Source organism: Phaenicophaeus curvirostris, chromosome 5 (genome assembly GCF_032191515.1).
Source record: "Phaenicophaeus curvirostris isolate KB17595 chromosome 5, BPBGC_Pcur_1.0, whole genome shotgun sequence".
Lineage (NCBI taxonomy): Eukaryota > Metazoa > Chordata > Aves > Cuculiformes > Cuculidae > Phaenicophaeus > Phaenicophaeus curvirostris.
Genome location: NC_091396.1, coordinates 59075722 through 59098269, shown reverse-complemented (window position 1 = coordinate 59098269; position 22548 = coordinate 59075722). Strand labels below are relative to the sequence as shown.

At 44.6% G+C, this 22548-nt stretch overlaps 1 protein-coding gene across 1 annotated transcript in view; it reads right to left on the bottom strand.

Annotated features, from left to right (window-relative positions):
• BRF1 (BRF1 general transcription factor IIIB subunit) overlaps positions 1-22067 on the bottom strand; it is a 180492-nt gene extending 158425 nt beyond the window's left edge. The window contains exons 1-2 of the mRNA XM_069858918.1: positions 21847-22067; positions 7087-7167 (exon numbers count right to left, since the gene is read on the bottom strand). Of these exons, the coding sequence (XP_069715019.1) occupies positions 7087-7167; positions 21847-22033 (268 nt within the window). The 5' untranslated portion in view covers positions 22034-22067. The remainder of the gene's footprint in view (positions 1-7086; positions 7168-21846) is intronic.
• Between the last annotated feature and the right edge of the window lie 481 nt (positions 22068-22548).

Genomic DNA, 22548 nt, shown 5'->3' with positions numbered 1-22548 from the left:
CATAGATGTGCAGGTTTTTACTACTAATATGAACAGACATGAAGCATTTTGTGGACCTGAGCTTTTTGGACCTCAATTGGCACCGTATTGCACACTGAAAATCAAACAGATTACGAACAAATACAACAGTTTTACAGTATACAACAGTTGCCTACAGAAGCCCCATCTGCTCCATTCCCGAAGGCATTTAAGGCCAGGTTGGATGGCGCTTTGAGTAACCTGACCCAGCAGAAGGTGTCCCTGCTTATGGCAGGGGATTGGAACTGGATGATACTTAAGGTCCCTTCCAACCTAAACCATTCTATGATAATTCTATGAGCAGGTCTTTCCTGTACAAATATTTTAGCAAGTATAAGCAAGACTCCAGTTTTTATAAACAGCCAACTCCCAAATGAACACCCACAAACATCAGTTGATTCAAAGAAAGGCAAAGGCTACAAACCATATACCACCTCATTACAAACAGTAAGGAAACATACACCTGCAAACTGCAAGGTTGGGAGAACAAGAGATGGGGAATGGCAGCAAGTTCCTGCCAGACAAAAGAAATCTGCTCCCCTCACACAGACACCAAAACCCCAGATGCCCCTGGTGAACAAGTATCAGGTGCTCCAGGTGGAATCTAACCCTAAGGATGAGGATGATGGTTCCCACAGCCTAGAATCCTTCCCTAGACCACACCATCCTCAGAAAAAGATAAAAATATCCTCCATCATGGGTCTCCTAGGGGGACTAAAGCCCTTGCTAGAAACCTAGCTAAGCTCATACATCGAGCTTTAAACTAGATGTGAAGGGGGAGGGGGTTGAGACCAGCCTAGACAGGAGCAAGCCTGGATGTGGGGCACTGGTGATTCAGAGAGAGTGTGCTGGTGAGGACCACCTGTACCTCACCACACAGAAAGTGGGGGAGAACACACCTGGGGGTGGTAAGGGAGATACAGGCACTCTGGAGCTAGTTACTCCATTACCAGGCAATTGGGAACAATCTCTGTCCTCTCTAAGAGGGCTGAAGGCTTGGCAGCTCAGCTGAAGTGTGTTTACAGCAATGCACACAGCATGGGGAATAAGAAGGAAGAGCTGGAAGCTGTTGTAGGGCAAGGAGCCTATGATATCATTGCCATCACGGAAACGTGGTGGGAAGACTCATATAACTGGAGTGCAGCTATGGTGGGCTACAAACTCCTCAGGTGGGATAGGAAGGGTAGGAGAGGAGGCAGGGTAGCCCTCTTTGTAAGGGAGGACTTGGACACCATTGAGATGGATTGTGGGGATAAGGAGATTGAGTGCCTGTGGGTTAAAATCAGAGGAGCCCATAAGAAGGTAGATTTTGTGATGGGAGTCTGTTACAGACCACCCAGCCAAGGAGAAGCAGCTGATGAGCTCTTCTATAAACAGCTGGGGTGAATCTCTAGATCAATGCCTCTTGTTCTTGTGGGAGATTTCAATCTTCCTGATATCTGCTGGAAGTACAATAGAGCAGAAAGGAAGCAGTCTAGGAGGTTCCTGGAGTGCGTGGAAGACAACTTCCTTGCACAGCTGGTGAATGAACCAACAAGGGAGGGTGCCCTCCTGGACCTGCTGTTTGTGAACACAGAAGGCCCTGTGGGGGATGTGGCAGTAGGTGGACGCCTAGGACAAAGCGATCATTAGATGATAGGGTTTTCTGTTCTAGGTGAAGTGAAGAGGGTGGTTAGCAGGACAGTAGCACTGAATTTCCAGAGGGCAGACTTTGAACTCTTCAGAACGCTGGTTGGCAAAGTCTCACGGGAGACAGTACTTAAGGGCAAGGGAGCCCATGAGGGCTGGGAGCTCTTCAGAAAGGAAATCCTAGCAGCTCAGGAGAAAGCCATCCTCATGTTCCGGAAAAAAAAACGGCAGGGGAGAAAGCCAGCTTGGTTGAACAGAGAGATCTTGAGTGATATCAAGAAGAAGAGAAATGTTTCTGGGCTCTGGAAGAGGGGACAGGCCTCTTGGGTGGATTACAGGAGGGAAGTGAGATTGTGTAGAGAAAAAATCAGAAGGGCTAAGGCTCAACTAGAAATCAGATTGGCAAAGTCTGTGAAAGATAACAAAAAATCCTTCTATAAATATAGAAATAATAAAAGGAGGACTAGGGAGACCATACAGTCCCTATTGGACACAGAAGGAACAACAGTGACAGCGGACGAGGAAAAGGCTGAGGTACTTAATGCCTTCTTTGCCTCAGTCTTTAATTGTAAAGAAAGTCGTTCCGTCTGTGTACTAACCCAGCAGCTAGAGGAGCAAAATGAGGCTCCCATGATCCAAGAGGAGGTGGTCAGAGCCTTGCTTGCCCGACTAGACACCCACGAGTCTATGGGGCCGGATGGGATTCACCCAAGGGTACTGAAGGAGCTGGCAGAAGTGCTGGCCAAACCCCTTTCCATCATCTTCCAACAGTCCTGGAAGACTGGGGAAGTCCCACTGGACTGGAGGCTGGCTGATGTTGTGCCCGTCTACAAGAAGGGTCGCAGGGAGGACCCAGAGAACTACAGGCCTGTCAGTCTGACCTCAGTGCCAGGGAAAGTCATGGAACAGGTGATCTTGAGTGCTCTCATGAAGCACATGCAAGAGAACCGGGTGATCAGGCCCAGTCAACACAGGCTCACAAAAGGCAGGTCTTGCCAAACTAACCTGATCGCCTTCTATGACAAAGTGACTCGGCTGCTGGATGAGGGAAAGGCTGTGGATGTAGCTTCCTGGACTTCAGTAAAGCCTTTGACACAGTTTCTCACAGCATTCTGCTTGAGAAACTGTCAGCCTCTGGCCTGGACAGGCGCACACTCTCCTGGGTGGAAAACTGGTTGGATGGCCGGGCCCAGAGAGTGGTGGTAAATGGTGTGAAATCCAGCTGGAGGCCAGTGACAAGTGGGGTTCCCCAGGGCTCAGGGCTGGGTCCAGCCCTGTTCAATGTCTTTATCAATGACCTGGATGAAGGCATTGAGTGCACCCTTAGCAAGTTTGCAGATGACACTAAGCTGGGTGGAAGTGTTGATCTGCTGGAGGGTAGGGAGGCTCTGCAAAGGGACCTGAACAGGCTGGACCGCTGGGCAGAGTCCAATGGCATGAGGTTTAACAAGGCCAAGTGCCGGGTCCTGCACTTGGGGCACAACAACCCTGTGCAGTGCTACAGACTAGGAGAAGTCTGTCTAGAAAGCTGCCTGGAGGAGAGGGACCTGGGGGTGTTGGTTGACAGCCGACTGAATATGAGCCAGCAGTGTGCCCAGGTGGCCAAGAAGGCCAATGGCATCTTGGCTTGGATCAGAAACGGTGTGACCAGCAGGTCCAGGGGGGTTATTCTCCCTCTGTACTTGGCACTGGTGAGCCCGCTCCTCGAATACTGCGTTCAGTTCTGGGCCCCTCACCACAAGAAGGATGTTGAGGCTCTGGAGCGAGTCCAGAGAAGAGCAATGAGGCTGGTGAAGGGGCTGGAGAACAGGCCTTATGAGGAACGGCTGAGAGAGCTGGGGGTGTTTAGCCTGGAGAAGAGGAGGCTGAGGGGAGACCTCATTGCTCTCTACAACTACCTGAAAGGAGGTTGTAGAGAGGAGGGTGCTGGCCTCTTCTCCCAAGTGACAGGGGATAGGACAAGAGGAAATGGCCTTAAAGCTCCCCCAGGGGAAGTTCAGGCTGGACATTAGGAAAAAATTCTTCACAGAAAGGGTCACTGGGCACTGGCACAGGCTGCCCAGGGAGGTGGTTGATTCACCTTGCGTGGAGGTGTTTAAGAGACGGGTGGATGAGGTGCTGAGGGGCATGGTTTAGTGTTTGATAGGAACGGTTGGACTCAATGATCCGGTGGGTCTCTTCCAATCTGGTTATTCTATGATTCTATGATTCTATACAGCATAGGCAGGCACGATAAGGAAAATTACATCTGTGTATCAGACATCCTTAGACAAACCTAGAAACTGTAAAACCTTCAGGGCTTGCCCATGGCTTTCTTCAGAGTAGATGTATGTTATGTTGTGTGTGTGTATATATATATAAATATTACAACAATGCAGAAAATGATGATTTTGTAGAAGAGTCCAGAACTGTTGAGGAGTTGTTGTTGGGAGAATTGACTCCTCCCTTTCTTAATTTTAGAATGGAGGAAAAGAAAAATCTGTGGAATTATTACCTTCAGTATTCCAATGAAAAACTGGTTGTCATCTAATTCTAAACATCCCTTAATTACAAGACTCAAAAATAGCAGCATCTTACATTCAGCCAGCCCTAGCTGCTTTGCTAGTGATTAAATACAAGATAGAGAGCCCAGATCACCTCCCTTTCACTTCTCCCGAACAGACAGACATTACAGTAAGGAAGAATTTGGCCCAAACTACATGGGGGAGGGAAGGGAAAGCAGGGGGAGGTTGTTTTTTAGAAAACAGCAATCCTTGCTCCATTGCTGGACTTCTCCCCACATCATGTCAAGCCTCCAGGTTGCTGGCAAGCAGAGCAGGCATAGTGCAAGACCTGCCAGTGCTCTCACACCACACACACACATGCTTTAAACTGCTCTTGAACACGCTGGAGATGTCCTCCAGAGCAATGTGCACTCCACCACCTATCCTGCTTTCCAGAGTCTGATTCCTGCCTTCAGCACTACCTTGTGTAGAGCAGCATATAGGACAAAATCATGTGCTTACACCAGCGAGGGCAGCGTGCAGCCTTGACGTCAGAGCCATCACCGAGTTACAAGAATAGGCCTCCTGAAGCGTGCTCACAAGCTGTGCTGCACCAGCATCCCGACAGGAGCTAAATTCAGCAGTTCATTTGCAACTCAGTTAACTACAGAAATGCAAACATAGTCATACCAGCAAATAAATAAATAAGCAGCTCAGCATTTTTTCTGATCAGACTCCAAGGATTACTGTTAATCTGCAATACAGTCAATTATCAGTGCACTTCAGTCTCATGCAGTGACCAGCCCCATACTGCTTTCTTTAAAGTATATACAGTAAATTCATTTACCTTGCTACACTTTCAAGCCTAAATGCAGCAGATATTACATAATTTCACCTCAAAAAAAAAAAAAGCCATGATCATGGACACAGTATGACAAAGTGAGATTTTGTAAGTTCACTGCCACAGCTCAATTTGCAATTAAAAACTATGTAAAGCTAAAAGTGATTAAATGCAGCAGACAACTAGGTCATTATACAGCAGCAGAAAGAAAAGCCTTTCAAATACCAATTGCTCTACCTGAAATATCAGCTGCTGTTGTCACGCCTGGGACTGAGCAAGAACATCACTTAGCTCACTAAAAAAACTTTCCCAGAGACAGATTGGCAAGATGACAAATGCAGGTTGGCTACAGAACTCAAACCAAACCATTTTTTCCTACATAAAGGAGAGCCACGAGAAGGAAGGAGAAGAAAACCTATTAAAAAAGCCTCAGACAAGTATAGGTAAAACAATAAATTATTATTCTGTTTCAAAACTATTTGGGAGTTAAATTAAATTCAAGCAATTATAACGTCTTTTAGATGATACTGATGAACTTCAGCCAAGTCAAATTCACTGTGTATGATTTGGGGGGCCCCATGCACAAAAGCTGTGGGGAAGGAAGATGCTCAGGCATATTCGCTAGCAAACACTCATCCAAGAAAGAAGCCACGTTTAGATTCCAGAAAAACGCCTACACAGTCTTTAATCACGATCAACTTCCAGCACAACCAAAATGGCTTTTGAAGGATTTGAACACCCCAAGAAGGAACATGACAACCTTTCCTCCTCTCCGCATTTTACTTTTCTAAAATTGTAGACAAAGAACTGGGCAGTCCTCATGCACAAGAAGCATTTTTAAAATGCAAAATTACAGTTTTGATTAAAGTGCCTTCATTCAAAGACAAACTTCATTTTAATAGCTTTATTCCACTGCCTATACACGTTACACTTTATACAGGCATTTTTAAAACTCATAAGTTAACAATTTAGGACTTGACACCGAAACAAACTCACAAAGTACAAGCTTTACCCTGCCAAACAAGCAAAGCTCAATACTGTTCAGTGGAAACAGCTGAACAAAATGTTCTATATATAAAAAAATCTGTATATAAATCACCTAAATAATGCTGATTAAAACAATGTGGCTATATTTCAATAACACAGATCAATCTTAAACCTTCTATGCAGATACAATATCAGATCAATTGCGCACTTTGTATACCTATGCAGGCATAATATCAGCTGAGAGTATCTGTGTCTGAATTACAAGTGTAAGACTTCAATTTAGGAAAATACCTTTACCTAAAATATCTCCTCAAAATGAGCACCATATCAGTAAAATCCACTTGTGTCCCATGGTTAATTACATGTCAGCTTCTGAGTCTTTGATACGACAGTCTGTCAGCTGTCATCTCCAAGAGCCATGAGTTATTAATATAAGAGTATTAATTAGTCAAAAAAAGATACACTCCTGCCCATTTGTATGAGTAAGAGCAATTGAAACGGGAAGACCATTCTGTTTCTGGAATAAAGGTTGTTTTTATACGGTTTTTAAGAAGTGTAGATTATGTATATCTCAATTAAAGTGTTTAGCATGTCATGAGAATATTTAAATAAATAAACTCAGGACTCTAAAACACTTTTTCCAGTTTTCCCCCTCTCTGTTCAACAGTCACAAATTAAGAACATATTTATGCACACTTCACAGTAATCATATGCATTAACTCACACTTAAGCTGCATAAAACCAAAAGCATTTAAACAATTATACTTGAAAATAAACATGCATAAAGCATTTCAAGAATCTTGAAAACTGATAAAATAAAAAGCCACAATAGGTTAACGGATAATAAGAAGGTGCAATGAGCTTGCCAACCTTGAAAAAGCCCTTTTAAACTACAATAGTATTGTCAGGTGCCATTATCCTTTGTCATCCAGCTACCTGACCTCATAAATCAGGTACGAAAATCGAATGAGAGCACGCTGTAAAATCAGCACTAGGCAGACTTGTCTACCTGCTAATGACTGGCCTGCCAAGGCTTTGAGATCACACAAACCCAAAAATTAATCGTCATAAACCATATTATTATAATAATAAAAAAGGCATATCAACAAGACTAAAGCTTGCAAGTACCATTCTGCAGAGTTTGTGCTCGTGACTCCTTTCCCAGATTGGCATGGAATCCTCCTCCTAAAGTCGGTGTTTTGCCTGCACCTATTAGGGAAAGAAAAAAAGGCAAACATGTCAAATGCAATAACTGAATTAAAATATTAAAAGGAAACTTACTGTGCCACTATATTCAGTATCTGTATAATTTACAACATGCCAAATTACATTAAGAAGGGCAACAGAAGTGCTTGAAGGGCTTAAGACATTGAGTACAAATCCTGTGCAATTTATTTCTTCCTTAGGATCCCGTAAGAATTACACAGCTCCATAATACCTCCCAATCTCAGCTCAAAAAAGTGCAAAAACATTACAACCCCTATTTTAGGCAGAACATGAAAATCAATATTGTAAAATAGTTCTAAAAGTAAATGATGAAACAATTGCTGAGCTAATATTTTTTGTCTCAAAAATACTCAATACAGAATTTTAATAGCTAATTACTGGCACTACAGAACACAAAACATGTTTAGCATTCAGAAATGACTGTGTTGGCTACTACAGACATTAACACTTACTTTAAAATAACTTTAGTTTAACATCAGGCACACATAGTGACACTCAGGCTACTAAAACTGCAAGCTTGGAACTGCTATGTTTGCACCCTGAAAGGCTGGAGACTAAAATTATTCTGAGTTGTAAATCAGCATAAACTAGGGCTGGTTTATGCTGAGGAGCATGCCAACACTGAGGAGCCTGAATGCAGAGTCCTCGGGGAGTCAATGGAACTACTCATGCAAACCAATCTTGCAGAACAGGGAATTAAGCTACCAAGGACAGAAATAGTCTCCCATTAAAGCAGCGAGTTTTTTAAAAACAATCAGACTACCTCCAGCAGGATATTCAACTCTATCAGCTTAACAGCAAGCGAGACCAAAAAAGTTAAACAGCACAGGATTGAAAACAAGTAATTTGTTAGTAATTGGACTTCTGCTTAATTCAAGTAGGCTGCTCTTCAGAATAGGGGGAAAAGTAATCTTGTTCCCTATGATGCCTCCAGTTTTTCTTCAAGCTCTTGCAGCTATGTTTTCTCATCTTATATCAGCTCACTAGAACAAACTATATAATGGCTTTGGGACAGAAACATACAGAGGAGTGAAGTCTCACTTCAAAGCAGTTCAGGACATTTCTCCTACACGCCTGAGTAAGATACTTGTGTAGCAAGTAGAAGTGATGAGGAACTGACCCCACTTGTTCACTCTTACAGACTTCCTTAGCTAGTCTCCTCTCAACTGCATTTAATACACATCTTTGTTGAAGAAAAACAACTAAGAAGAAAAGAAGAAAAGCTAATATTAGATGTTAGATGATATTATGGTCTGTAAAAGTCTTTGAGGCTGAACTTTCCATACAACCTTTACATAAGGTTTCTAACACTAGCCGCAACAGAAACTGACTTCACTTCATAAACAGATCCTGTCAACGAACAACAATCAGCAGCTCTCACACAGATGCTCCATAGCTTAAGTACTTCAGTTCAACATACTCATCAGAAATGAAAAATATCCCATAGTGACCTCCCCACTGGATAGAGGTAGCTCTTCCAATTCTGTATTTGCTCCAGACTATTATCGACAGCAACATTTCCTTGCCCTTCTTATAGGTACAGTCTCGACTTTCCACAAATACTCCAAAACAAACTGATGATGCAAAACTGAGAGGTTACTAAACTACTCTAGCACACAACATTTTGGTGTACATTCAGTAAGAATGGTTTACCCTGCTAGCAGTGAAAATATTTTTACACACATTTTATTCAGTAGCAAATCTAACTTTAGAAACTCTGCTTCCTATTCTCCTTTCCTTGCTGCTTTAAGGTTTGGTTTGCCATGGGCTACCTCACTTGTCCAATTTGCAGGAGAGCACACGCTCAAGCATCACCGTGGTGGAGGCGGCCATAAACTGCAGGGCAGAGCAGGAACAAACTGCAAGGCAGGCTGAAGGCAGAAGGCTCCGTCCAGCACTGGCATCAAAGAACACTTTTCAGTTCCCTCTGTCTTTGAATACATGAAAATACTGAACTCTACTGGACCATAATTTTCAAAACAGCTACATTACTCTATCACAGGTTTTCCCGTTGCTACTAAAAAGCTTATGCAAAAACAACCTTAGAGTGGTGATAAACAATACTATTAACAAAATAAATTCAGCTTACTCAGAAGCTAAAATCCAGAAATAATAAAAACAAAATAAAATTAAGCCAAGATTTCAGTGGGTTTGTCCTTTAAGATGCTTTTTCATTAGACATCAAGATACAGCATTGTACATAAAAGTAATTTCTTGCTAAGCTGTAGAGACTGCAGCAGATAATAGCAGAGCTATCAGAAAGACAAATTCTGGTATCAAAATTGATGTGTCCATTTCTCAGCGAGTTAACTGGAAAGACTGCATGTCTCTAATTAGCATTTGGCTTTGAAAACTGACAGAAAACTAGTCTGCTGAGCACTTATATTCTCAGAATTGCAAGCTAATGTTGCCATTGACTATGAAGTCTCACTATCAGCTTTAATCTTCATAAGCAGAATACAAACTCAACTCATTAACACAACTGCTCGGCTGGGTAATAAAAAGATAAACTCTTTAAAAATGAAAAAAGTGAAGTAATCAAATTCATTTAAAGACAAAAATCCCTACAAAGCTAGTCATTTAAAAAGTACAAAGGAAAGGAACAGCAATTGCTAGGCACAACCAAATTAACATCCCAGGTTAACTGAAATTTTTACATTTCTTGACCTTTTCCATTTTTCCCCACTACAACTTCAAAAGTGAATTAAACAGGCTTTTGCGTTTTCACATCCAGCTTTCAAGATATACAAAAATACATCTGAGAAGAATTTGGTGTCTGCAAGTAGTGCCTGCCAAATCTTCAATATCAGCAGTAACATTTGCCTTAACTGACTCAAATGCCTCTATGAGGCAGCCCTTCCCAAGGTATGGTGTCATCTACTGATCTCAGACTCTCAGTTTTGCATAGCTGAAGCCTCATCTCCAAGTTAGCTTTGGACACTTCTGGACAACAGAAGGCGCGGATAGATGTGCCAGGCAGCTCAGAAGTACAGCTGCTCAATTTTTTGTGGTCCTCTCAGCGGCTTACAGTGCCCCAAGACCTCAAAAGAACTGAAGATGCAGAAAATCGTATACCTAGAAACTTGATGATACTTGCTCACAGCTTACACAGGTCCAAACCCAGCCTGTAACCCCACTTTACTGAAGCACAGAGCTATAGCAACTGTCCCTTAGGCAGCCAGGAGCAGTCATTCCCACACCTGCTGTTTGTAGCGCAGTCACTGCATGCAGGGTCAGACCCAGGCACCTTGGCCCTTTCTGGTTTGCTCCACTGACTCACTAATGAAGGAAGTCACATCACTCTGCTTCTCTAAAAAAGATGTTCCTCAAACAGCAAAAGAAGCAAGCAAAGTCTGTGGTAACCTTGAACAGCAACAAAAAGGAACAGCACTTAACACATCTCTTGTGACCCAACAGGCATCCTTTCATAAAGAGGAGGTGAAAAGCAGCCACTCCATTATCTGCCACTTGAAGGGCACTATTCCAAGAGCTAGTGGCATACTGAGTTTCAGATTCAACACCTGGGAAAAAAACCACATTTAATCCCACTCTTATGGATTTTGTTTCCTCAACGTAAATGAGCAAGTGAAGACAGAACGACGCTGCTTGCAATTTGAACTGAAATTTGTGTTATTTGATAGGACCAGTCCCACCAAAATTCTTCCCTGTGAAATTCTCCAGCACCAAGCAGCAGAACAACCTTTAGTTTAAAGCCCACCTATTTACAGAGACAACATAAAATCTGGGCCTGGTAAAGAATGCAGACAGCATCACACCAATGGTTTTATAATCAGGATTAGCTACATACTCTCCTTTTGACTTTTATAGTCTAATTTAAGTAGGACGCTCATTAGTTTTTTATATCAAAGTAAATGTCCCACTACAATTCATGCCTACAATAGCAAAATGGCATCATTAAAGTTATTGAACACACGAAACTACTAAAGTCTGTAACCAAAATCATTATTTTCTCAGCCATTTTCACAGGGAAGTTAATAGATCTGCGCACATCAAAGCCTGCTGAAGAGCTACCGTCTAACAAACTTACATAGAGAAACTTTTAATCTACTCCATCATAGCTAGCTATCTATGGGCTTATTTTCATACCTATCAACTGAGGGGATAAATACGCCGGTGTCCACCACACAGAGTCTAGGGCTGCATAAATCTATGAAACCAACATACATTCAAGTCACCCCCACAATTCAGCATTTTCACAAGTGACAGCGGTTTACTCTGCAGCACTTAGGCAAGCATTGGTTGCCATCATAGGGACGGAATACAAAATAATCAACGCCAGAAAAACACTATATGCTTCACTGATGCAAGATTGCCACCTGGAGGATTTCAGAAGAGAAGCAAAAATTGGTTCAGTTCTTACTAAAGCCTCTAATGGATAATTACTTTTTTGCACAAAGTAGATGCAAGTTTCCCCTCTTCCTTCTCAACACAACACGATTATGATTTAGTTACGTAATGAGAAAACCGACAACAAAGCATAACAGGTAAATACTCTCCAGGATTTTCAAAAAAAGGCCTGCAAATTCAGCATACTCACACTTCCTTCTGTGTTGTAAATCACATCATGATCACTCTACAGAATTTATGATTAACTGTGAATTCAGTTAATCTCTAGAGATCTGGATCACAAGCAAGAAGAATTTTGATGGCATTAACATTATAATTAATATTATTTTCACTTTTCAAGTTCGGTATATATATTACTGGTGGAACCCACTTCAGGACTGCTTGTTGGTGCTCTATAAGAAATATTTTATGTCAGGATTTGGTCTACCAATAAATCCTACGTGGAAACCAATTCACAACTACCAATCAAAAACAAAACTCCTATTTCTTCTGATTTTGTAATATTGAAAAATACAAAAGAAACCTTTATTGTACTTAAAGACTGACAAGACAGAAACACAGAAACAGATACAGAGTTCATCCTCTTACCCACTCTCTCACTAGCACTTACTCTGACAATCAAAAGGTACAGAAAATTAACAGCTAGTACCCTTAAATTTTATGAAAGCTTTTCTTCCCTGTGTCTCCTCCCTCTCTTCTTTGCAGTTTACTGACCATAACTTTTCATTTCCACAAACCCCCAAAAAGACTGAAATACTTCAATCCATGTGAACACCAGTGAAGTTCTACACTTGAGGTGGATATAGCTCACACTCCTAGACATAAAACCATCATAAAGTTTATAAGGACAAAACAGTACATACTTTCAGTAAGCTTCCATAGACACATGAGAAATATTGAGCATACCACAACTTTACTGAAGGGTAAACTACATTACATTTACCAAGGGACGCTGCAGAGTAAGCGTACAGGTTCAGAGTTTATGGCAGTGCAAATGGGTCACTGTAGTAAGATGCTTATAACTTACTTGCAATTAAAAAAAAGTATATTAGCAAAAAGAAACTTTTCTGTGATATTCTAACATTTGAACCAGTCTACTTGTTAAGTGTTGGGGAGCCTTGTATGTTGAAAGTTTTAACAAACACACTTGGTGGTGTGCTAACGGCTGCTACTTCACAACTTTGATTTCTCCCTATGAGCAAAAGCGAGCAGGGAGCTTTCCACAAGTAACATTGTTCCCATCTGCCTCAATTTACTATCTTGCAAACTCATGTACATATGTAGAAGGAGAGTCTTAATGTATGTATGCTGTACAATTGCCCTGAGCTCCATGTGATCCTGACTGGGTGCTGAAGTTGGACTAATGCTGTCGACACCTCTTGCAACCTCCCCTCTCTATGATTATGTCTATATAGTTGTAACCATCCTAAAATCTCCTGGCTTGGACACTAAGCAAGATTAAGTTAAAAGACTAATTTACGCTCTTTACTGTAAATCTCAAATAGCAAATGCCAACCTAGACTTTAAAGAGAAGAATATGCATTTTCAGTAATATATTCTTAATCAAAAGCTACTAAAACAAAGGTAAATTACAAGTAATCAACTATAAAACAGTTTTGAGAGAGTCACGCAGCTCAGTCTCACACAGACACACTGCTGCTGTTCATTCACTTCATATCCCAGAGGCAGGACAAATCCTGCAGAGGAATCATCCCACTTTGGTGACCAGCCTCCAGTCACTCCATAACCATCCTACTCAGAGGTGCATTTGAGGATGAAATATCCTGTAGGTCCTACCAGGAGTTCATAAATGCCCCTAGCTCCACTGGTTCGTCTTCTCCATCCCACAGTTCTGTTGCCTCAGATTACAGAGGCTGCATTTCATTATGCCAACCTTCATTTTTCATCCTCATTTCCCCCAAGGAAAAGGGTACACGCAGCAGCGCTGCCCAACGCTCTCCTCCCTCTGCCCACTTTCAGACAAACCTGAGAGGAGGATGGAGGCCTCCAAACTATGAGGTTTCTGCCAGTTTTGTAAAAAACAAGCAGCTGGCTGGAGAAGATGCATTAAGTAAGAGATAACTAAAAGCTTCTGAAATATTCCAGTTTAAATGTTTACTGGAGATGCGATCCCAAACTCTGCATCAGGCCAAGGGCAGCCCCAGCCTGGGGTATCAAGCATCTCTGTGGAGCCAGGGACAGGCTGAGGCCAGGCGCGACGCCAGCATGCACAAGGGGGTCAGGATCAGGCCCAGCAAAGGGGACCAGGGTCAGACACAGCTCTGGGGTGGCCAGCCTGGGTCACAGGGATCAACAGAGGATAGGTGGGACCCATGGCCAGGCAGTGCTGTGGGAACTGAAGACCAGCCCTGATGCAGTCGCTGGGGCAGGGTCTGATGTCCACAAGGGTCTGAGGTTGTAGTGAGAGGAGGGCCAGGGAGAAGCTGAGCAGGGACAATAATGGTAAGCAGTGCCTGGCAAAGCAGGAGGCCACCAAACCGCACAAACACTTCTAAAGCACAGGTTTCCAGATTGACTTTTGGTTTGTTCCCAAGAAGCTTATCAGATGCTATTTTTCTCCTCTTACTACCAAGAATTTAAAGGTGGTTTCTGGAAAAAAAGTTGAGCTTCCCCAGGCACCATATGTTCCAGGATCACAAGCTCAGTACACCTTGCAGTGCCCTATTCTCATGCTGCATTTTCTGCATTGTGTCTCCCAGCTTGCACCTGCACTGCCTGCGCATCAGCTTTCTGTCAGGTAGGACTGTTTTCTTCTCCTCTGAGTAGTTCAGATTAAAGCCCTAGACTTCCACTTTCTCAGCTTCATTAAACAAAAACCTGATGAGAGATCTGGACTACCGTTTTTTGCATTATGTTGAGCTTTTCTCCTCTTACTCTCTTCGGCTTCGTACTTGGTTTTTTTTCTGCTGTCAGCCTCAGGGAAAATACCTGTGAAAACAGTTTTCTCCCAGCAACTACAAGACAGGGAACTCCCAATCAGACACAGCGAAAGATTGATCAGAGAATTCGTCACCTTCAAATGTAACGCGTGACTTGTCACTTGCTTTTGTACAAAAGCAGCTGCTGTAAAACCAACGCAGACTGGTGAAGGACTCAGTGGAGCTTTTGTCTTACAGGATGCAATTACAGTGTAATGGAGAGGGAGAAACAGCTCACCCTAAGACACCGTACTGCTGTACTGAACACTGAGATGCGTTCAATGTTACGATCAATAGGAGTCCGTTAAGAACTTTGGTATAAAAAAAAAAGCGTTCATTCCAATTAGCAGAATGACGCATTTTAATTCAAATGTTCCCAAAGTTTGACAAGAAGCCACAGAGAACAACCTTTTTTGGCTAGTTCGAGACAGTCTGAACTGGCAATCACTAATAAGGTGGGTAGTTATTCTTCAAAAGTAGACTCAGTGAAGAAAAGCATGCAGCTTAAACATTTTCTGTGCAATTCACAGAGTTCCTTGGAGAACGACAATCCTTTTCCACTACTATCTGACCTACCCAGGGTCAAATCAGTCAAGCTCTAAAACCTTACAACTGAAAGTCTTCACAAGCTTCAAGAAAACAACATGGCAAGGGTTAAGGGTTGAAGATGGACTTTTACCTGACTGTGACCACTTCCAACAGAATTTAGAGTTAAACTGGACCAGTACTGGGCCCAACAAAGCTTTCACTAGCTTATGCTTTGTAAGAACTTTTCTCTCAGAAGATCAATAGAAAGATACACCACAGCCCCCTTCTAAAGTGTGATGAGGGTATTCCATTGCTAGGAAAAGAATCTACCTGTTTGTGACAAGTGACAAGTACCTCACAAGACATTATTTGCCAGTGTGAGAGTTAGGCTTGTTTAGCCCACAGCAGAGAAGGCTTCACAGATACCTCATAGCAGCCTTCCCGTACTTTAAGAGAGCTACAAGAAAGCTGAGGAGGGGTTCTTTATCAGAGAGTGCAGGGATAGGATGAGGGTTAACAGTTTTAAGCTGAAAGAGGGGAGATTTTCCTAGTATCTAATCTAAAAATATTTTACTGTGAGAGCAGTGAGGTACTGGTACAGGTTGCCCGGAGAAGTTGTGGCTGTCCCATCCCTGGAAGTGTTCAAGGCCAGGTTGGATGGGCCCTTGGGCACCCTGATCCAGTAGAAGGTGTCCCTGCTCATGCCAGGGTGTTTGGAACTGGATGATCTTAAGGTCCATTCCAACCCAAACCATCCTCTGATTCTATGATACACAATTTGATAAACTTTACTCTAACTAAAGCTTTGTCTTGCAGTCTGTATTTCTGGACCTCTTACCACAAACTCTCACAATTGTAAATATCACTACTACCAACTTCTCACAACAAGTTCAAAAAATTAGCTAAGCATTTTCAAGACATAACACACCTGTGAACTGTGAACATCAGGAGTTCTGTGCTCACCACTTCCCAAAACACAAGATTAAAAAAAATATTAAAAAAAAAATCAGTGTTAATACAAATAAGGACACCTAAGGACACCTACACTTTATGCTGCTATATCATAGCCCCCTGAATCTTGGCCCCATTTTAAAAGAATGGCCAAAACCCTCAAAAGCATCACTGTAGAGCTCAAAGAACACTATCTTTCTCTGAATACTCAGAAGGACAGCTATGCCAAGTCAGACCAATGGAGTACCTAGTTTAGTACCTCTGAGCTGTGAAGTCGACAAAAGCACACGCCTAAGTGTGCACAAAACAGAAACAAAGCTTGTCACAATACTTCTCTCATACAATCTCCCAGAGTCTAGAAATCCTAAGTCTGTGGCTTCAGGATTTCCTGAGCCAGTAATAGTATCTTTGCTTTAATGGCCATAACATATTTTTCATTCTGTTTGTCAGTCATTTTTAACCCATGTAAAATTTTAACAGTCACAAGTTAAAAGTCGCAATTATTGGTTTTTTCTTCCAGAAAAAAACAAAACAAATTCTCCTGATGTTCTCCGACCCTCCTACTTTCACTTCCTACCTCTAAAATAAGCTTTCTTAGCACTCGCTAATTTTCGCAATACTGAACCATCACTCATCCTTGCTATATTATTCTATGGCATGTACAGATCTCTACCACATCCCCAGTGAATCACTTCTTTTCCACTCTGAAGAGGTTGAGTCTATGCAGTCACTTCGCACTTACAAGCTCTTCAAGAAGACCTCCTCTTGATCACATCATCTTCCCCTCTACATCTTTTCTAGTTCTGTTAGAGGCTTTCTTGAGGGGGCAGATAGAAAAGAAATGAGCAGACCAGAAGTACAAACAGTATTTAAGCTACAGATAGTGCTGTGGACACATAACAGTGACATATACTATCATACGTTTTTCATGATAACTTCTAACATTCCCTTCCCCAGCCCATTTTTTTGTACTGTGAAAGAACAGTGAGCTAAATGTTTTTACAGAGCGATTCATTAAGAGCTACGGATCTCCTTCCCAAGTTATATTAGCCAGTCCAGATTCTACCATCACACATGTGAAAGAAAGAAACAATCCTAATTCTCACTGCAACTCTTGATCTCATCTGCTATCCTACTAAACGGCTACTAACAGCAACAAGTCCTTCTATAGTCTTCACTAAGTCAAATAATTCAGTGTTGCCAGCAAACCTCATTAACTCACCATTCACCTGCTTTCCAGATCATCAGCCCAGATTCCTGTGGACTTCAGTGCCACGTCCTTCGGGAGACTTATTATTTATTTCTAGCCTATGTGTCTTTTAATTCAAGTAGTTACTCTGCTCTGCAAGGACCTTTCCTTATCCATGACAGCTCAGACTCTATAAAAGCTTCCAGTGAAGCATCTTGCTCACCTGTTTTTGCAAGTCCAACAATCTGCTTTGCCCACTTACTGACTTCTTCAGAAAACTCCAAAAGACCAGCAAGGCATGCCTTCACTCTGCTAAAAAGCATTATTCTCCCATATTTAACAGCACATCCATCTGTTTTGTCCTTCGCTGCTTCCGTCCCTTTGCCTACCAGACTTACAATCCTCATTTCCCCAAACCTCGCTACTGTAGCAAAGCGAGATCTTTCAGTCACATTCAAGCACAACCCCACACTTTGATGCTCTGTTGCTAAAACTGTCAAAACAATGGAAACAGACTAAGAGACCTGCACTGGAAAAGACCAGCCCTATCAAACTCCTCTGTGAAAGGCATCAGTGGTGAGGCTGTGGCTACCTACACATTGATAGCTGAACATAAATACTTCCTGGGAAAAAAACGTGATCTCGCACCGTCTTCCAACCCTGGCAGAACAGAAGAACAGATTTCCCATGTTTTATACTGAGGTTGCTGGGCTTAGTAGTGAGGACTTGATGTGATCTAGGCAAGCCACTTTATTTTAAGAGGGAAGTGCAGGACTGTCTTCCTCCTTCAGCAACCAAATGCAAGACTCTGGATCCTTAACATGCAGGTTGGCTAAATGAACCAAAGAGAAGTCACAGAATCCCTAGGTTGGAAAAGACCCACAGGATCATCAAGTCCAACCATTCCTATCAAACACTAAACCATATCCCTCAGCACCTCATCCACCTATCTCTTAAACACCTCCAGGGAAGGTGAATCAACCACCTCCCTGGGCAGCCTGTTCCAGTGCCCAATGACCCTTTCTGTGAAAATTTTTTTTCTGATGTCAGGCCTGAACTTCCCCTGGGGGAGCTTAAGGCCATTTCCTCTTGTCCTGTCCCCTGTCATTTGGGAGAAGAGGCCAGCACCCTCCTCTCCACAACCTCCTTTCAGGGAGTTGTAGAGAGCAACGAGGTTTCCCCTCAGCCTCCTCTTCTCCAGGCTAAACAACTCCAGCTCTCTCAGCCATTCCTCATAAGGCCTGTTCTCCAGCCCCTTCACCAGCCTCATTGCTCTTCTCTGGACTTGCCCCCGAGCCTCAACATCCTTCTTGTGGTGAGGGGCCCAGAACTGAACACAGGATTCGAGGAGCGGTCTCACCAGTTCCGAGTACAGAGGGAGAATAATCTCCCTGGACCTGCTGCTAACTCCACTTCTGATATAAGCCAAGATGCCATTGGCCTTCTTGGCCACCTGGGCACACTGCTGGCTCATGTTCAGACAGCTGTCAATCAACATCCCCAGGTCCTTTTCCTCCAGAGAAGTCAGTAACAGTATCTCAATGCTTTCCCTTTCCTTTTGTTTCTTTATGATGAAGATGAAAAGTAAATTATCAATCAAGGCATCTATAACTGTTCAACATGTATTAGCACGCAAACAGAAGCCCTCACAGATCCTGGAAGGGTTTGGGGAACCTTGTTGTCCAAGCAGAAGCTCTCAACTCCATAGACATCAAGAGCCCCATTCAGCTCCCAGCTCTGCAAGAGAGAACCTGACAGCCCTCACCTTGCAAAACTTGCAACAGTTTCCAAGCCACCCAGCTCTGCTGACCAAGAGCCAGGGTCTCACAACCAGTATCTCAGGCACACTGCAAACGCTACACACAGTAGAACTGCTCATGAACACCAGGCTGCAGTCTGTGGAGCCTCCACCCAAGCCCTTTCATACACTAGGGATCCCTCAGAGCCACAGACCTAAAGAGGCCACGAAGGTAACAGGAAAAGGTGTTAAAACCAGGTAATTTTGATGGAAAACTGCTTATGCAACCATCAGAGTAACCAAGAGCTATAGCTTAATGGAAAATGTTGCTTTCAGCAAGTGTGCATTTTCTGACTTAAAAAGAAACATACATTTGATTGGAAATTCTCCAGACAGCAAAACACAGATAAAAATTCTGTCTTGCTTATACAGAAAAGGATTTTCTCCCCATGCCCAAGGACTTAAATCAGTGTCATACAAGCATAACATCATGAAAACACTTATTGCAGTACAAATACACCTTTTCAGATTAGTTTGGATCACTCAGTTTAAGTCAAGCAAAAAAAAAAAACATTCACAACAGAAGCATCTGTTTTGGAACATAAAGAATTATTCCAGTACAAACCACCATACCCAAATTTCCTTAAATATTTATTGCATGAAACAGGACCCCTACACATCCTTCACAAATGCACACAGCATTGTTTTGAAAGCCCTATTCTATTGTTTCCACAAACATTTCACAGAATACAAACACTACCACACACGGGGACTTGCTAGAAGATCTCAGTGTGAACACACAGTGAAGCCCCTGCAACCACACCTTGTGCCAGCCAGATAAAGCCACCATAAGCGTGCCTAAAAAAGGTGCTACAATTAGATTTTCACTTTTACACACCCATCTTTCTTCAAGGTGGTTATCCATCTTCAAGGGCACTACAATTATTTTTAAGAGTAGCTGAACAGGTAACTAACCAGCTATAGAAGAATCAATGCACTATCCATCAAAAAAGATGATCAGCCAACAGCAGCCTCTCAGGACTTGCACAAAAGGGAAAGAGCTACTTAAAGAAACTTATGAAAGTACTGTGCAATTCATCCAGAAAGAGAAAAAGTCTCAGTATGGTGCAGTTCTTTCCCTTTTCATATTTTTTCCATAAGAAAAAGGCAACCCAAAACATGCTCTAGCTTGCATGCCATCTGTCCTGTATAATCTTGGGTGGGAGGAAAAAAGCAGTACAAGCCCTTAAAACAAAAAAAAACAGTCTCCACATCATTGCAGGAAAAGTGGAGGATACAAGAGCTACTTCTAAGCTATAAAAAAAAAAGTAATGCCAGCACCCTGATTTGGAAGACAACGATGGCATCAGCAAATCCAAGCCTATAGTAAACTCCTGAACTCCAATACACAGTGCTGCCCTCTCTACTACCACTCCTCTTTCTTCCCCATTGCCATGCAATCCATCAGTCCCCCTTGGTTGTCTGTTAAGCTCCTTCCTATGCTTTTTGCTTACATTTCTTTCTCATTATACACATTCCCCACACTCATTTTCCTTCTCTCCCCTTCCAAACATAGGCCTTATCCTCCAAGGCATTCACACAAACACCCAAACTCATCTATTTAGAGATTCTTGCCCCTTCACTTGCAGTCTCTTCCTTCTCAATCACACTGTCTCTGTGCCTCCACACAGTCCCTCTACCCACCAGACACCTAACTCTCCTGTCCTTTACCCCAAATAATTTCATATATCTCACCATTCCCAGTGCACCTAGCTAGCCCATACAGATCCCTAAAATCTTCTCTCGTGCACACACCCCATAGCTTCAGTCTCTCAAGCACTTACTTGCATGACACAGAGCATCTCTCCCACTTTGCAAAGCTTTCTCCCCCATTGATCCCAGCCTCCCCTATTCCATTTCTGTCTCACCTTCCACTTCTTCCCCATACACTGCCTCCCATTTCCACTTTGTGCAGCACTAGCTCCCACATGCAGCAGCCCTGTTTCTTCTTTGAACAACTTTTCCATGTGCTGTCCTCCACACCCCTTTGCACAGCTCCCTGTTCCTCATGCACCAATCCCATACGCCCTTTGCAAAGCATCCTTTTCCCTATACATTGTCCTTATTTCCCAGCACTCATTCACCCATGCACCATCCTCATAACGCTACCTTCTGGTACAGCATCCTCAACCCCGTACCCTGTTCCTGACCCCACACTGCCCACAGCACCCTGAATTCTGTGCCCTGCAGCTCATACCTTTTATAGGACACCATCCCTCATGCACTGTCCCTGTTCTCCACCACTCTCTCTCCTGCCCCAACATTCTGTCTCCATACACTGCCCTTTACTCCACTCACACCTTCTCCACACACACCGTCCCCTCTTCTCGCAGCACCCCATCCGCTCTGCACCCACACCCCCTCCCCACACACTGTCCCCTTTCCCTTCTTCCCACACACTGCCCCAACACACTGTCCTCACACCCACCTCCAAGCACTCCGTCCCCTCCCCAGTATCCTATTCCCTCCCCCAGCACTCCTCCACTCCCCAACCTCGACCCCCAGCACGCCCTCTCCTATCCCAGGACCCTCTCTCTTCTCCCAGCACCCCCTCCCCTCCCTAACCTCAACTCCCCCAGCACCTGCTCCCCTCTCCCAGAACCTGCTCCCTCCATCAACCTAGACCCCCCCAGCGCCCCTTCCTCCTCCCCCTTCCAGCATCTCCTCCCTCCTCGATCCCAGCACCCCCTCCCTCCACGACCCCCCAGCACCCCCTCCCTCCTCCCCCTCCCTCCTCCCCCTCCCTCCTCGACCCCAGCACCTCCTCCCCCTCCCAGCACCCCCTCCCTCCTCGACCACAGCACCCTCTCCTTCTCCCCCCCCAGGACCCCCTCCCATCTCCCAGGACCCCTCCCCTCCCGCCCCCATAACCCCCATCCCCCTCTCACCGTCCAGCGACACGAACTGCCCCACGGCGGAGGAGCCGCCGCCGCTGTTCTCCACGAACTGAACCTCGGAGACGATGATGTTGTCCTCCAGCACCGACCCGCAGCCCGTGCACACCGCGTCCCCCCGCGCCGCGTCCACCTCGATCTCCGAGCAGCCGCAGGCCGCGCACACCCGCCCGCCCGGCATCTTCGCCCCGGGGCGGGGACCCGGCCGGCCCCCCCGCCGCCGCTCGCCCCGCGCGGACCGGGCTGCGCGCAGGCCTCGGCGCCGGCACCGGGGGAGCGCGGCGGCACCGCCCCCCGCTCTCGCGAGACTTCGGTTGCGGTGTCTCCGCCCGGCCCCGCCCTCACTGAATGGCGGCCCCTCCTCCGTCCGCCCCCCACGGGGGCGGAGCCTCCCCTGCCAGACCCCTCCCTCCCTGGGGGCGGAGTCTCATCCACCCAGCCCCTCCCTCATGGGGGGGAGCCCCGTCCTCCCCGCCCCTTCCTCATGGAATGGCGGCCCCTCTTCCGCCCGGCCCCCCGGAAGGGGGCGGAGCCTCCTCCTCCCGGCCCCCGAATGGGGGCGGCTCCTCCTCCCCCCGCCTCACCACCCTGGGGGCGGAGCCTCCTCCTCCAGGCCCCGCCTTTTCTGGGGCGGGGCCTACCGGACTCCTCCCCGGGGGCGGGGTCCCCCCCTCCACCTGCGGGGCTGGGTGTGTT